This window comes from Thamnophis sirtalis, unplaced genomic scaffold, assembly GCF_051295495.1.
Source record: "Thamnophis sirtalis isolate CommonGarterSnake01/CBP01778 unplaced genomic scaffold, rThaSir2_p1.2 scaffold_4, whole genome shotgun sequence".
Taxonomy (NCBI): domain Eukaryota; kingdom Metazoa; phylum Chordata; class Lepidosauria; order Squamata; family Natricidae; genus Thamnophis; species Thamnophis sirtalis.
In genome coordinates, this window is record NW_028261384.1 from 116,329,910 (window position 1) to 116,347,485 (window position 17,576).

At 41.1% G+C, this 17,576-nt stretch overlaps 1 protein-coding gene and 1 long non-coding RNA gene across 2 annotated transcripts in view; one reads left to right on the forward strand and one right to left on the reverse strand.

Annotated features, from left to right (window-relative positions):
• Positions 1-12,379, forward strand: part of SLC17A7 (solute carrier family 17 member 7) — a 61,300-nt gene extending 48,921 nt beyond the window's left edge. The window contains exons 11-12 of the mRNA XM_087713843.1: positions 7,364-7,491; positions 9,841-12,379. Coding sequence (XP_087569969.1) covers positions 7,364-7,491; positions 9,841-10,188 — 476 coding nt within the window. The 3' untranslated portion in view covers positions 10,189-12,379. The remainder of the gene's footprint in view (positions 1-7,363; positions 7,492-9,840) is intronic.
• On the reverse strand, positions 3,480-7,933 carry LOC148046303 (uncharacterized). The gene is made up of 2 exons (XR_015696482.1): positions 7,548-7,933; positions 3,480-5,221 (listed from the first exon to the last, which is right to left on the reverse strand). It is a non-coding gene; the product is annotated as an uncharacterized LOC148046303 (long non-coding RNA).
• Positions 12,380-17,576: the final 5,197 nt, after the last annotated feature.

A 17,576-nucleotide genomic window follows, 5' to 3' on the forward strand; every position in this document is an offset into this window, starting at 1 on the left:
TCTACAACCATTTGTTTAGCAACTGTTCAAAATTACAACAGCATTGGAAAAAAGTAACTTATAGCCAGTCCTCACACTTACAACCATCGCTGCATCTCCACAGTCACATGGTCGAATTCAGGCACTTGGCAGCTGGCCTATATTAACAATGGTTGCAGCATCCTGGACTCATGTGACTGCCATGTGCAATTTCCCCAGACCGCTTTTGACAAGCAAAGTCAATGGAGAAAGTTAGATTCGCTTAATGACTGTGTGATTCATTTAACAATTGCAGAAAATTACTTAATAACCATAGCATAGGGTCATAAAACTTGGCGTGACTCACTTAACAATTTTCTGAGCTAAAAAATCTGGTCCCATTAATTATTGTAACTAAAGGACTATCTGTACTCTGTACTATGTAAGTGTTGCCATCCCACCACATATATTTTGGGATGAACAGCAGCATACCACAATCACTCCCTCCTTTCTTAACTTTCTGTATCATCACTAGCAAGCTTTGTCACCATCCCATCCTGATTTTGCTCCCCCCTTGCAAATTTCCAAATATCTCTTACTCTGCTGTGTTATCAAAATAATGCAAGGGAAGTAATTGAGTTCATTCTGCTGTATCCCTAAGACCCATAAGTCGTTTCTCATAGGCCTACTGTCAGGCGTGCCTCTATCAATAACCAAGAAAGAAAGCTCCTAACTCCATTGTTTGTGGAATTAAAATACTTTTACTGGTTATGAAATGATAGCAGCGAAAATAAAGCAAGATCTGAGCCAGAAAGGTGCGAACAAATACTTATCAAATGATAACCCAGCCCCATCTCTCCAACAACCCCACCCCTGTGTCCAATCTGCAACTCCCTTAGGTGTCATGTGGGGTGCATCTCCAAAAGGCATCATCATGTTGGTATGCAGGATGGTTGGCTTTGACCAAGTCCAAATACCGGCCACCATCATGCTCAAAAGATGGTGAGAAGAAAACAATTTGCTCTGGTTTTAGCAAGTTCACATGAAATACGGGATAAATCCTCCAAAAGGTTTTCGGCAACTCCAATTTTACTGATACTGCATTTATGATTTTCACAATGGGAAACGGACCCACATATTTCAGACCCAGCTTCTTCAACTTCTGGGGGGGTTGTACAAATTTACTGGACAAAAACACCCTATCCCCAGCTTGGTACTCTTTAGGCTTAGACCCTTTTTTATTTGCCTGTTTTTTGTGAGCATGGTGAGCCGCGTCTAAGGCTTTGTGAGTCATTGGCCAAAAATGTTGAAGTTGATTATTCCACTCGGACAAGGATAAAATGTGAGGTTTCTCTTGAGGCAATTCAGGAATCGGTACAAAATCCTGGCCAAACAGAACTTTGAAAGGGCTCATTCTGGTACTGCTATGTACTGAATTATTGTACACCACCTCTGCATGTGGCAAAAGTTCAGCCCAATTATCCTGTTGGTAATTAATAAAACATCGAAGGTACTGCTCCAGAAATGAGTTAGCCCGTTCACAAGACCCCATTAGCTGTGGATGGTGGGCGGAGCTTATCCCTGGGCACAGCCAATCAATATTTAATTCTTCGGCCATTTGAAAGAATGACTTGGGCAAAATTCTCCTAGCTCTTTTTCTCTTCTTTCTACTTTTATAGTCCCATTTCTGGTCAACTATAGCATTGAAATCACCCATTAAACAGATATTTTTGTTTCCCATCTCTCCAATAATGCTATGTAGTCTATTTTTCCTCACCTTCATTAGGTGCATATATTACAATCAGTGACACCTTTTTTTTTGGTTTAACATTATTTCTACAATTAATATTCTCCTTCCTCATTATGATAAATTAGTTTAGTCTGGATTATGTCTTTGACATATAATGCTATTCCTCTTTTTTTTTTGATCAGCTAATGCTGTGTAAAGTTTACCTAATCTAGGATATTCCAAGGTCTGGATCTGTCGTTTAGTTATATGGACCTCTTGCATTGCAATTATATAATTCAAATGTTTTAGTTTATTAAAGATTGTTTTCCTTTTCTGAGGCAAGTTTAGACCATTGATATTCAATGATAGAATCTTGATTTCTCCCGACATGATTCTATGTGTATTTAGGTCATATGCTTTTTGTTGCCCTTATCTCTCACACTTCTTTTGGTTTTTCCCTTTTTCTCTAAACCAACTTCGTTTAGATTTTTATAGTTAACGCATAAACGAAAGGAGCCATCTTTCTTTTCCCTGAACAATATGGGTGTGGCCACCCATGGTCTAGATGGTTGTATGAACCCCCCCCTTTTTGAATTTTTGGCAATGAACTTGCGTAATTCCTCCATCTCACATGGGGTTATTGAATAAATTTGAGGCTTAGGGAGTTTTTCCCCTGGGAGGATTTCAATGCTACAATCAATGGCACGGTGGTGGTGGGGATAGTCTGTTAGAGGACCTTTCACTGAAAACCTCCCTGAGGTCCCAATATTCTTTGGGAATTTTCTCTTCTCCTTCAATCTTTTCCTGCATTGTGGCAGCTAGGTTTGTTTTGGCATTAACTATGTGGGACATCCTCCCCTTCCCCTCAGGGAGTTTAGCAGAACAAATGTGCAACCATCCTTTCCTCCAGTTCACGTAAGGGTTCCATTTCCAAGCCACAGTAATCCCAGTATAAGGGGCCGATCCATCCCAGGTGTCATGATAAAACTCAAGGTTTCTTGGTGAACCCTCATCCACATTTCTATTGGTTCAGTTACAAAATGGGCAGGGGCTCCCCCAGCCACTGAGCTGTCCAATTGGCAAAAGGCAATGGGCACTTTCAAAGTCCTCAGTTGTAAACCCATTTTCTCCACCACTTCTGGGCTAATTATGCAACAGGTGCATCCAGAGTCTAAGAGGGCAAGCATTTTCCCTTGGGCTCCAGTAGAGGGCACTTTAAGTTCTACTGGAATGGTCATGGGGCCCAATTGGGGATTTACCAAGCGGTCGTCATTGGAGTCAGTTTCACTTTTTCCCTAGCTCTTCACAAATTCTCCTAGCTCTTTTTCTCTTCTTTCTACTTTTATAGTCCCATTTCTGGTCAACTATAGCATTGAAATCACCCATTAAACAGATATTTTTGTTTCCCATCTCTCCAATAATGCTATGTAGTCTATAATAAAAAATTTCCTCACCTTCATTAGGTGCATATATTACAATCAGTGACACCTTTTTTTTTGGTTTAACATTATTTCTACAATGAATATTCTCCTTCCTCATTATGATAAATTAGTTTAGTCTGGATCATGTCTTTGACATATAATGCTATTCCTCTTTTTTTTTTTGATCAGCTAATGCTGTGTAAAGTTTACCTAATCTAGGATATTCCAAGGTCTGGATCTGTCGTTTAGTTATATGGACCTCTTGCATTGCAATTATATAATTCAAATGTTTTAGTTTATTAAAGATTGTTTTCCTTTTCTGAGGCAAGTTTAGACCATTGATATTCAATGATAGAATCTTGATTTCTCCCGACATGATTCTATGTGTATTTAGGTCATATGCTTTTTGTTGCCCTTATCTCTCTCACTTCTTTTGGTTTTTCCCTTTTTCTCTAAACCAACTTCGTTTAGATTTTTATAGTTAACGCATAAACGAAAGGAGCCATCTTTCTTTTCCCTGAACAATATGGGTGTGGCCACCCATGGTTTAGACGGTTGTATGAACCCCCCCTTTTTGAATTTTTGGCAATGAACTTGCGTAATTCCTCCATCTCACATGGGGTTATTGAATAAATTTGAGGCTTAGGGAGTTTTTCCCCTGGGAGGATTTCAATGCTGCAATCAATGGCACGGTGGTGGTGGGGATAGTCTGTTAGAGGACCTTTCACTGAAAACCTCCCTGAGGTCCCAATATTCTTTGGGAATTTTCTCTTCTCCTTCAATCTTTTCCTGCACTGTGGCAGCTAGGTTTGTTTTGGCATTAACTATGTGGGACATCCTCCCCTTCCCCTCAGGGAGTTTAGCAGAACAAATGTGCAACCATCCTTTCCTCCAGTTCACATAAGGGTTCCATTTCCAAGCCACAGTAATCCCAGTATAAGGGGCCGATCCATCCCAGGTGTCATGATAAAACTCAAGGTTTCTTGGTGAACCCTCATCCACATTTCTATTGGTTCAGTTACAAAATGGGCAGGGGCTCCCCCAGCCACTGAGCTGTCCAATTGGCAAAAGGCAATGGGCACTTTCAAAGTCCTCAGTCGTAAACCCATTTTCTCCACCACTTCTGGGCTAATTATGCAACAGGTGCATCCAGAGTCTAAGAGGGCAAGCATTTTCCCTTGGGCTCCAGTAGAGGGCACTTTAAGTTCTACTGGAATGGTCATGGGGCCCAACTGGGGATTTACCAAGCGGTCGTCATCGGAGTCAGTTTCACTTTTTCCCGAAAGAAAGGAGGACTCGTCTCCCTCCTGGGTGGGAGGGAAATCCTTAACAGCTTCCATCCCTTTCAAGGCAGTTTCTTTGCGTTTCCCTGGCAGTCGGTCCGGTTTCTTCTCTCCAGCAGCAGTGGGTTTGGGGCCAATTTTTGAGTAGCAGCTCGCTGACTCTCCTTCCCGCATTGGAAACAAGCAGTAGTCCGGGGCTTGCTTGCAGATCATCCCTTTCCTCCCCTTGGAGCTCCTTTGGGGTGGGTGTGAGCAGGATTCTTGACTCTATCACTGCCTCCTTGGTATCTATTCCTGGCTAGGTCAATTTCCACATCTGCTGCCATCTCATACCAGAGTTGCAAGTTGGTGGGGCTCCTCTATTCACATAGCTCTGGTATATATCTTTGTTCAGACCATCCAAAAAACTGTCCATTAAAGTCTCTTCGGACCATACCCGCATATGCACAGACAACTCACAAGACTCTTGGATGTATTCACATATCTCTCTTCTTGATCAGCAAAATCCGCTTTTGTCTCTCGGCACGGCTCTCACGGAAATGGTGATTCGCCCATGCCTCTTGAAAAAATTTCAAAGCATGGGTCATCATGAGGCCCTCTTGTTCGGCTTCCTGCCAGACAGCCCTCAGGTTGCTGGTGTCGGCTGTTGGTAAATCCAACAGGAATCTCCTCAGGACCACTCCTCTGCCCCACTCCCAACGACCACCTGGGACGGACGGCTCTTTCTTCCAAGTCCAGTTCAGCCATCCGTTCCGTTTCTGAAGGGCATGATGATTACTGTCCTTTTCTGCATCTTCTGCACCACCACCTCACCATCTTGCTCCAATAACCTGCACAAATGAGAGACACAGAAAGGAAGGGTTTAATTGCTTGCACTTACTATATTAAGGACGAACGCAGCACACCCAGCAATAAAGACAGCTACTTACAGAGGAAGGATGACTTTTAAATGTATTGTGTATAGAATTTTTTAAATCATTTTATTTAAAGGTATTGAGTATAGATTTTTTAAAAATTGTTTATTTTAATTTATTGTGGATAGAATCTTTTCTTAAATAGTCTAAGACAATTTTAAAAAAAGATTCTATCTACAATAAATTAAAACAAACTACCGTATTTTCACCCATATAACCCGCGGGTTATATGCGGTTTTTACATGCACAGCGCCCCCCTGCGGGTTATATGCGTGGGCGGGGTATACAGAAAATATTTTACACGATCGGAGGCTTACACGATCGGAGGCTTGCTTCTTTCTCCGTTTCTTCCCCCACCCCGATCTCAGCTGTTTCCTTCTCCTCCGTTCCTTTCCTCTTCCCCAGCGTGCGCAGGCTTCTTTCTCCGTTCCTTCCCCCACCCCGATCTCAGCTGTTTCCTTCTCCTCCGTTCCTTTCCTCTTCCCCAGCGTGCGCAGGCTTCTTTCTCTGTTCCTTCCCACACCCCGATCTCAGCTGTTTCCTTCTCCTCCGTTCCTTTCCTCTTCCCCAGCGTGCGCAGGCTTCTTTCTCCGTTTCTTCCCCCACCCCGATCTCAGCTGTTTCCTTCTCCTCCGTTCCTTTCCTCTTCCCCAGCGTGCGCAGGCTTCTTTCTCCGTTTCTTCCCCCACCCCGATCTCAGCTGTTTCCTTCTCCTCCGTTCCTTTCCTCTTCCCCAGCGTGCGCAGGCTTCTTTCTCCGTTTCTTCCCCCCCCCATCTCAGCTGTTTCCCTTCTCTTTTACTCGTCGCGGGTTATATGCGTGGGCGGGTTATATGCGTGGGCGGGGTATACGGGAAATATTTTACACGATCCGGAAAACCCGCGGGTTATATGCGTGTGCGGGTTATTTGCGTGGGCGGGTTATATGGGTGAAAATACGGTACTTAAAAAAATTCTATACTCAATACTTTTAAATATATTGTGTATAGAATTTTTAAAAATCATTTTATTTAAAGGTATTGAGCCGCGGGCTGGGGTATGCTAGCCTCCCGCCGCTGCCGCCCACCCCCTTTTGACCACGCGGTATACGCTAGCCCATGGCTTTCGCGGGGGAAGGCCTGAAGGCCCCACGCGAAAGCCACGGGCTGGCCTACACTAGCTTCCCACTGCCCCTGCCGCACCACTTTAGGCCACGTGGCATAGGCCAGCCGGCAGCTTTTGCTAGCCTCCCACTGTCACCTCCGCCGCATCCCTTCAGCCATGAGCTGGCATATGCTAGTTTCCCCCTGCCGCCGCTGCCACCTTTCAGCCACGTGGCATATCCCAGTCTATGGCTTTCGTTAGCCTCCCGCTGCCGCTGCCATATGCCAACCCGCAGCTTTTGATAGCCTCTCGCCGCTGCTAGCCTCCCGCTGCCGCCGCACCCCTTTCAGCCATGCGGTGTATGCCAGCCCACAGCCTGAAGACCTTCCCTTGCGAAAGCCACTGGCTGGCGTACCCTAGCCTCCTGCCCCCACCTCCCCTCGCACTTAGTTGCTTACCTGAGGGAAGCAGCAAGGTGCTGGAAGGCAAAGCGAAGCGGGCCAGGAGTCAGCACTCAACTGGGGCTTGCAGCGATGGCAGGTAGGCCGGCCCAGGAGTTGACTCAACTGGGGTTTGCTTGCAGGTTTGCTGACCCAGGGAGATCAGGGCCGTGGCAGAAGGCAGGCAGCAATGGCGGATGAGGCAGGTTAGCAATGGCGGGCAAGCAGGCAAGATGAGGAGTGACTGGGTGGGGCCAGCTATAGGTGGTATTTGCCAGTTCTCTGAACTAGTTAAAATTTCCACTACTGGTTTTCCTGAACAGTCCGAATCAGCTGAATATTACCTCTGGTGTTATGGATGTCTTCTCCAATCTCATTAGGGAAACTGAAGAACAACTCCTCTAGAAAAGTTGTATTTCTAGATTGAAGAAGACCACAGTAACATTAACAATTATCTTATTAAACTGCAATTGTATAGCCAAATGCAACCTAATTATATACATTGTCTTACTCATTTCATTTTTATCTCCTCCCAGGATTCAATGTCAATCATTTAGATATTGCTCCTCGATATGCCAGTATCTTGATGGGCATCTCCAATGGTGTGGGGACCCTATCAGGTATGGTGTGCCCACTCATTGTCGGAGCAATGACTAAACACAAGGTAAGAAATGGTTTCTAAAGAGTGGAACATTTTTATGGATGTATGTGTGTCCTTACAATTCTTATTTTTTGCAAATAAGGCTTATCATATGTAAGGCGTCTTCCCCACTTCCACTTTAGTATGACCCAAAATGAGCAGGTAACATGTTTGCTTTTGTCTCATCCTCATCTCATGAGTCAGATAGGCTTCAGTTATTCGTAGTTGTATTAAGCATATCCAATACATCAGACATCATCATCTGTTGTTTTGGATGGATATCAGGTGACTGGCAGTATCTGCAAACAGAGGTAATGGTTGCTGGATAAGGAGTGGCACTAGAATCACAAATTTCATGCTTGTTTGATTCTGCAGGGTGTTTGGTACTCTCTGAGCTTGGTGGTTTTCTTGCAGATGTTTCATTAACAAACTAGATAACCCCATCAGTGCTACTGATAATATTACCTAGTTTGGTAATTAAGCATCTGAAGATTACCACCAAGCTTAGAGAATATCAAGGACCCCACAGTTCAACCCTGAAGAGTATATTCTCTACTATCGTTTAATTCTCTGCTACCTCAAGAATGGACTTTAATTCAACAGTAGATTTTAAGACCTTTAAACAGATACATAGTTATGATGTAGTTTGTATATTAATGTTGTGATAGGGTAGTTTACATTGCTTTAAGTAGAACATTTATTTATTTATTATTTTTATGTATTGTTTATTAAATATTGTTCATTAAATGTATTGTTCATTATTTATTTGTTGTTTTATTTATTTCTAAAAAACTAAATATTTTGCTATGGTGGTTAATTTCAAAAAGTTTTGTCTAGGCAGAAGGTGATTACAAATCTCAGTGCTGTATTCAGTTTTTCCCTCTCATATTGTTATCCACAATTATGCTTAACTAAATTCAACAGGGATTAGACATTATTTCTATGTCAAAGAATTGTTTCGTGCTTACCAGAATACTTATCAGAATATAAATCTGGTATTCATAGAACCTGGCAGATACTCAGCCATATTGTGGCTTGTTTGCTTTTGGCTTAACAAATTAGGTATAGTCAGTTATTGTGATTTGTAAATTACTAATTCTGACTTAATAAGATATAGCTTTTTATTGGACTTTTACTGATTTTATGACATCCTGGTAGTTTGTCATTAAAATCATCAGGAGAGCATTGGTTTGTTGAATAATGTAACAGTTTAATATTTTATTACATTAGTAGACCAGCAATTTAATTTTCTAGCCTCTAAATAACTATATTTCTTAGCAGCTTTTTAGCTTGTAGATTTTTTCCCCTCGTTTCTATTGATTGCATGCATTCTTCTTTAGCTCATTTTATTTTTGTATACTATTTATATTTTTAAGTACATGTAAAAATAACTTTTACTGCTCTTTTAATTCTTTGCATGTTATAACTTTTGATATGAAGCTGAACAAAATATTGGTCAATGACTGAAATACAGGTTGGAACAACTAACAGAGTATGTAAATTTAACTAACTATGTTTTATTCAATTGCCCTTGGTTAAATAACTTACATTAAATCAAGCCTGCAGTTTCAATGTTGCAACATTATCGGATTTGTTCTAATGTCAACCTGTGTTGACACCCCTGGGTTTTGGAACCACCAAAACTGGTGAAGAGTTCTGGCGCATTTGAATGTTTACCTACTGTCTTGTATTGTTCTAGTGGAGCCTGACCATGGCTGAACTCAAAGAAACTTCAGTAGGGTAAGACTTGAGTTAGAACCTGAATGTGAAACTACAAGAAATCCCAGGAATGCAGGCAAAATTGGAAAGTAAATCAAAATAAAACTCTGCAACAAAGCAAAGATGAGCCAATTTTGTATTATGTTCAAGAAAACCAGGACATGGACTTGGCTTAGCAATATCACCAACAACGTTGCTTTCTCTCTACACAATTTCCATTAACCTGAAGGCCGCAGCTTCTTTAGCAACTTCTGCAATATTCATTTCTGCAGAATGCAAACCAGGCAAAAACGTAGACCACACCCACTCGAGTAGTTCTGGAAACATTTAAGGGGTGGCAGTGTATCTTATTTTTGAAATCCTGAGTTCTTAACTTTAACTTTCTGACTATTTATATCCAAAAATGTATACATTCTATACCAATTCTACTTGATTATAAGTAACCTTATCCTTTTCATCTTCAAGGCAGTGGCATGTACAGCAATGACTTATTCTATTCTATTCATAATTATTAGTAAGAAAGGAGGATTTTCAAGAAATTGAATATTCCGTTTGTGGGGAGAATGTCCAGGGTTCTGCCATAGGCTGAAGAATATGGGTGTGGGATATCCCTGAAATAAGCTCTGAATGATTGATCTTTTACATTTTCCACAGACACGAGAAGAATGGCAGTATGTTTTCCTCATTGCCTCTCTAGTACATTATGGTGGTGTCATCTTCTACGGGATTTTTGCTTCTGGGGAGAAGCAGCCCTGGGCTGAGCCAGAAGAATTGACTGAAGAGAAATGTGGCTTCATCAACGAAGATGAATTGGCTGACGAGGAAGATGAAGCTGCCCGCATGGGAGCAGGGGCAGGGAGTGGTGGCTATGGGGCCACTAAAAGTACCAGTTTCGCCAATGGAGGTTGGACGGCTGACTGGGACAAAAAGGAGGAATATATACAGGAGCCTGGGAAAGATTCCTATATGTATGGCGTGCCAGAACAACGGGACTTGTCATAGAGAACCCCATTCTCTACCCTCATGTGATGATGGAGCCTTAGTTATAATCCAATGGAGTGAGGAAAAGGCTTCTTGTTCAGCCTTCTTCTCTATCTTCCATTACTTTACCATCCTATCCTACAACCTCCATCCCATTTCTGGTGTGTTGGCAACCAGTGTCTGGTTGACCCATTGAAAATTGCCCTTCCCAGCGGTTTGCTACACCTCAGTAATGATCCACAGGCACTTACTTTCAAGTGTTTTATTTTACCTTTCCTTGTCTACCGGCCACTCTATCTCCACACTGTCCATTCCTGCTGAAGGCTGATGTTAAAGGGGCTGAGTTAAATCCCATACACCCATTGCTCCTGATTCTACCCAACAGTCCTTGACTGAAAAGCTTTGGGGTCACAGCAAAGACACTGCAACATCCTCTATTGAGTATGAAATGAAAACACAGTTTATGAATAGACCGCAACCTTCACATGCACAATACCCCAGGTTCAATCCCTAGGCCCGTGATGGCGAACCTATGTCACACATGCCCGAGGTGGCAGGCAGAACCATCTTTCCGGGCACATGAGCTGTTGCCCAACTCATCTGCAGTTGTGCATGTGCAAGTGGTCCAGCTGGTGTTTGTGCCACCGGTGTGCATGCATGCAATTCAGGAGACCCAGCTGGTCTTCGGTGCTCTCCTGTACATGCACATGCATTTTGCATGTGCGTGACAGTACCTGCGAGCAGCATGTGCAGATGGTGTTCACACATGTGCATTGTGTGCACAAAAACCACGTGCTTGTGCAAATGGTGCAATTATGCATGCAGTGCACAGGGGAGCCACATGAAACTTGTGTGCACGTGCAGATGGTGCAATCGTGCATTCAGCACATGGGGAGCCATGCTAAAGCCTCGCACATGCACAGAGGGTATGATTGCACATGCAGCACATGGGAGAGGAGGTGCACATTAGTGCAGATAGCGTGCACAAAGCGTGTACCTGTTTTGACTCAGTGAGTAAAAGGTTTGCCATCACTGCCCTAGGTCAAGTGGACCATAGGAAAAAAGTTGATATTTTGGTTTCCCCTCAGGACCCCATAATTAGGAAGTGGCTTGGCACCAACTCCAGCTTTTTAGTCTCTTACTTGGGTAGCCTTGTTCCGCATCTCATCTTTTGCCTTAGACCTTTCTGATTCTTAGAAATAAAATAGACGTGTCTCCCTCAACATCTTATGCCTTTAGTACCTATGCACCAACCATCATCCTGAACTGAAGATGGGGGAAGCCATTCACAGTGGCCCTTCGGATAACTACTTGCTCCCATATTTTAAAAAATAGCCAATTTTTCTGCTGTAATCTATAGGCCTTCAAAATGCACCCAGGCATTTCCAAATACTGTATTATGCATTTCAGCATTTTCTCCTGAGCTGTAAATGATTTTCATGCTTAATGAGTTGATATTTTCTTAGTGTGTACTGTAATTCACCTTCTGTGTGTAACGATATCAAATTCTCTCTCTCTCCCTGTTCCCCGCAATTCTTGGTAGCTTTGAAAATATCCAGTGCTTGTTGGCTATATTCTCTCTACCCAATCCACCTCTTGGAATTTCCTTGTATTGTTTTGTTGCAGGTTTTTTTTTAATGTATAGCACTTCAGACCTATTTAATGCACTTTACATTCAAAGGATAAAAATCTAAGCTTCCGTCAACACCGAAAACTTCAGATGGCAATATTATACTCTATTTTAAAGAATAATTTTATTAAAAATTGCAACTTCATCAATAAAAACAAATACCAACTAAAAAAGAAAAATAGGAAAAGAAATATAGTAAAGAAAAAGAAAAGAAATATATAAAGAAAAGGTTAGCACTCTCTTAAAATATAACAACTGATCTCTTCTTCCCATATCCCATCTCTTATGTATAAACATTTTTTTAAGAATCTCATTATTTCAGTCTTGATCAGAAGAAAATCCCCTAGTCCATTTGTAACTCTCTAAAAATCAAAATTTTAATCATAATGTTGCTATTTATTTTTGAAAATAGTCCTTGTCTTGTATTACAAGTTCGTTATACAACTTGTATTTAAAACTTATTTCACTAAGGATTGAAGGAAACTCAGCAGTTCCTAATAGATGGAAAACAGCTAAAAGCTATTTCCGAAAGTAATTAGGAAGTACTCAAACCCTGTTTCCTTAAAGGCATTGACCATGAGTTGGGCAAGGAAGGTATTCCCTTGTCTCTAAACCCACTGGAGACCTCTATATTGCAGTCTCCTCACAAGAAAGCAGCATTTATAGGCTGCCTCAAGTCATTTCTTTGTACAGAGAAAAATTACAAAGAGATGGTTTACTCACTGGCTCTTCATTGTGCTGTAGTTGTCAATTCTTTTGCCATTTCTTCCCCAGAAAGCCATATTATATTCTAAAATCCCTAAAGCATTTCAGAGCAGAACAGAACAGAATAATAGAGTTGGAAGGGATCTTGGAAGTTTTCTAGTCCAACCTACTGCTCAAGCAGGAGACCCTAATACCATTTCCAGTCTCTTCTTAAAAGCCCCCAATGATTGAGCATCCACAACTTCTGAAGGCAAGTCTGGTTTATTAGTTAATTGTTCTGACTGTTAGAAAATTTCTCTGTAGTTCCAGGCTGCTTCTCTCCTTGATTAGTTTTCATCCATTGCTTATTGTCTTGCTTTCTGGTGCTTTCAAAATATAGGCACTTTAAAGGCTAACCAAGTGTTATCCCTTAAGTGTCTATTTATCACTGTCATTCCATCAGATGGATTATAGTTTTTATAACTACTTGTTCTCTTTTAAGAAACTAGCATAGTCCCTTCAGATAATTTAAGGGTATTGTTTTCCCAGATTCTTATTTAAACCAGCCACATATCCACACTATGCTTTAATAGCACATATTAAAAAGCTTCCAATTCACTTGTGAATAGGTACAAAATATTTCTAATCCGTGTTCTCCCATTTAGATTAGACTGTTGCTTTCAATCCTATGGGTTTCTCTTAAACAAACCTACTATACTTGAGCTGTTTCCTTCTCCATGCATGTAAAAACCTCTCCTTACAACAATTTTATATGATGAATTTAAATTGAGAAACACAATCATGGAGAACTAGCTTCAGGTCTCCATTCAAATATGGAAACTCACTGGATGAATCTGGATCAGCCCTTTCCAGGTGAACCTACCTCATACAATTGTGCCCGGGATAAAAATAGGACTATCCTGGACCATTTTACATTACTCTCAGTTTCCTGAGGAAAAGTGGGGTGTAACTGGGGATTTGAATGAGGTCTAATGAGCCAAACTCAGTTAAACGCATTGTACATCACAGTATACCAGCTCTAAAAAAGACATGATCCCTATTTGAAATTGGATTTATTGGATCTGGATTTATTCAATTTGTATGCCGCTCTATTCCCGAGAGACTCAGGTCAGTCTTTCGTCAGTCTGCAGATGTAGCACTGATACAGCAAGAGCATATATTAATTGACTCTTTGGAAGTGCAACAGAGTGAGGATGGTGATCAAATTAAATTTTTTTTTGGGGGGGGATATACCCCTTTCCTTCTGCCATCATGGCCTCTAGTAAAGCACAAGGAATTGTCACATTATTATTTTGAGAAAGCTTCTGTATATAATAGACTTCAGGATTGATTTAAACATAAGAATAATTTTATCGTGGCCTACCTCACAAGGTTCTTGTGAATGAAAAAGGATTGTAAAGCACTCTGCACTCTTATGCCAATAATTACTATGATTATCACATTGAGGACAGAAGAGGAGATAGTACTCCACCCCATAATACAAACACACATAAGGCAAAATATACATATCTTAGATTACCAGAACTAGGTTGCAAATTTTTTTGAAAACCACTACTAGATGATCATAACCACTAGGTGAAAAACTTCGATAATGGCTAGAAAACCATTTGGGGTTTTCTCCTTTGCTGCCACCTAGTGACTGTAAATAATTTTGCAGCCCAGATGTAATCCTATACATAAACATACCAGTTTTTTTTTTTTAAATCAGAAATTGTTTTACAATAAAGCATTAAGTTTGTTTGGAAAGTTTTCAAGCGACTTCATACTACATATACTCTTATTTTTGCAATTTTACAAAAGCTATTCCAACTATAACAAAAAGATGGATGGTGTTCATCAAGCCCTTCTCCTCTCCTTTCCTCTCCTTTAAACTCTCAATTCTCCCCCCAGCAGTTCTCTCTGTGGGTTGGTTGGTCTATCTGGTATTTGCTCTGTACATGTAGCTTCCCCCATTGGATAATCCCCCTCCCTCAAGTTGGAAAAAATATATTGTTCTTGTGTAAATATATAAATATTATTTATGAAACTGAAAATGATTTGGAAAAGAATGTGCATGTTGACTTGGGTGCTGGAAGATGTCTTTCTATCCTCTCTTTTCAACCATAGAGTTGTTTCCTTTATTGCAGGAATTCCCATGTAGCCAACCGACTTAATTCACCAATCCACACTTCCTCTAATATATCTTCTCTTATTAAGATGTGCCTATTTCACCTTCCTGGATTCCAAAAGCAGTTGCAATGTAACCGGAAAGGGACTTCTGGTGGAAGATGAACGCAACATGATTGCAGTGGGAACTCAACAAGTGGTAGTTGTACTTATTTATTCACAATATTTTATATCACTGACAGAAGGGATGCCCTCTTCTAGGTTTTCTTGTTTCCCATTAGTAGAGTCTTACACTCACTTGCCAGATCATTAATTATTTTTGTATTAATGCATTTCCCTTAAATATGGGCAGCCAGCCTGGCTGGATTAGGGGACTCATCTTTGCTAACAAAAAGCCTGAATCTCTGACATCAAATCTTGCCCTGATAGCACCTCTAACACTAATAAGACTCAGAATTTAAAATGAATCAAAGGGGGGTTTCTGCTGAGGTGCCTCCACATAAGAGGATTGAATTTCGAATCAGCCATTTCTGGAGTAGCATCTTGCTTTGAGACAGGAAGGGGGTGGGTGAGGGACAGAGAAGATTATTTCCAGATACCCCTACTCAAAGCATCCCTTGCCAATTCCTTGTGATCAAATATTTTTTTAAAGGGAAATATATAAGCCAAGTGTTTCCTCTCCTGCTCCCCCCATCCCTAATGTTGGCAACATTACATGCAGGCTGGTGTGACAGGGAAGAGCACTGAGTTTACACGTGGCTGGCCAGCTGCAGTAGGATTAATCCAGGAATAGACAGTTGGCCGAAGGATTAGAAGGGATGGGTGGGGAACAGAGGGTAAGATGCAGGACAGCATTACAGAAGAGAAAGGAAGTATTGAAAGTAAACTACAGGTAGTCCTCAATTTACCACCATAATTGAGCCCACAAATTCTGTTGTTAAGCAAGACAGTTGGTAAATGAGTTTTGCTCCATTTTACAACTTTTCTTGCCACAGTTAAGTCGATCACTGCAGTTGTTAAAGCTAGTAACATGGTTGTTAAGTGAATTTGGCTTCCCCATTGACTTTGCTTGTCAGAGCAAAAAGTGATCACACGACCTTGAGACACTGCAACTGTCATAAATATGAGTCAGTTGCCAAGGGTCCAAAGTCACATGACCATAGGGATAATGCAATGGTTGTGTGAACATCGTAAGTCCTTTTTTTCAGTGCTATTGTAACTTCAAGCAGTCCCTAAATGATTGGTTGTAAGTTGAGAACTACCTATACTCTATAGCAGCAGTCGCCAATCTTTCCAGCTCTGCGATCTGGTGGCAGTGTGGGAAGAAGGGATGGTTTCACGCATGTGTGTGCCACTTGCACAAATGCATGTTCAGATGTTTGCTCATCGATTGTGTGCCCTGGTGCCCAATGGGAACGGCCTGGGGGTTGGGGACCCCTGGTCTATAGTAAACCTCTTAATCTTCAGCTCCTCTTAAAAAGAGAGAGAAAGAATGAGAGAATGTACATGTGTGCTTGTACTCAGGCTGGTACAAATAACTCTCAATCTACAGCCACAATTGGGACTTGAATTTTCATTGCTAAGTAATATGATTAAGTGAGTTATCACATGACAACACCTGATTTCATGACCCTTTTTCCTGCGGTTGTTAAGCGAATCTGGATTCCCTTATTGACTTTGCTTGTTGGAACCCCCTGGGAAGGTCACAAATGGTGATCATGTGACCCTGGGACATTTCAACCCTAGTAAAAACATGCACCAAGCACGCGAATCGCAATTACATGTCTGCGTGGACACTATGATGGTCATAAGTGCCAGAACTGGTTGTAAGTCACTTTTTTCAGTAGCACTGTAATTACAATTCCTAAATAAATGGTCTCAAGTTGAAGACTCTCTGTATTTGCACCAGCAAGACTGAAACCTGTATCCTGCAAGGAACCTCAGGAAAGAGCAAACTAAAGAGAATGGCTTTAAACTGCAAAGGAGATTCCACATCCTAGAATGGATCCCATCATACCACAGGAGCCTAGCAAGACCTATATGTTGCTGATTCTACATTAAGATCTCCCAGCCTAACAATCCCTAGGATGCCCCATGCATTGTGGCTGCTGGCTTCAAAATCTTATCTGCTTACCCATTCCCCAAATAGGATGGGGTCTGCTTCACACTTTATCAGTCATGACTGGCAGTACGCAAAGTAGTAGGTTAATGCTGGAGACATCCATCTGAAAAAGAAAAGCCAAGGACAGCATTATGATACCTGGGATAAAATTGAAAACCTCAGAATATTCTCATTATATTATAAATTAGGCTCTAGGTCTCTATCCTCTTCAAGCAGTATCAACAGAGAGTTTACCTAATCTTTGTAAGCCAAGATCAGATGCAAGGGGAGATCAGATTTAAGAGGGGACACTAAGAAGTGGAAAGAAGGGACCAAGAGTTGTCAGAACCAAGGACCAAATTGGCTGGTCCAGGGACGCAAAGAATCAGGCATGACAAGTAAATCAAAGAAAAATGAAAGTCTAGGAATCTATAATTTTGCAGAACATTATTTACTCATGAGTGATTCTTGATGACCCATAACTTCTATCATTCTATATTTTATTGTATCACCGAAAGGAAATAATAATAGGGAAACAGTAAATAATAGTAGAATAGTAGAATATAATATACTGGAACAATAGTAGAATTAGTAGAAGCTTGTTATTTGATTTTGTAAACATTTGCTTCAGCTAAACATTTGCTTCTTGTAACACATAAATGTTATTAGGCCTCTGTAAAGTATTTCTTGTAACACATATATACTGTATTAGGCCTCTGTAAAGTATTTCCTGTAACACATATATACTGTATTAGGCCTCTGTAAAGTATCTGGTATCTGTCAAACATATTCTCCTTCCACCAGTCTGAACCCCCATCAATCTTAATCTTGTTTTTCCTGTACCATCCTGAGCCTGACACCTATCTC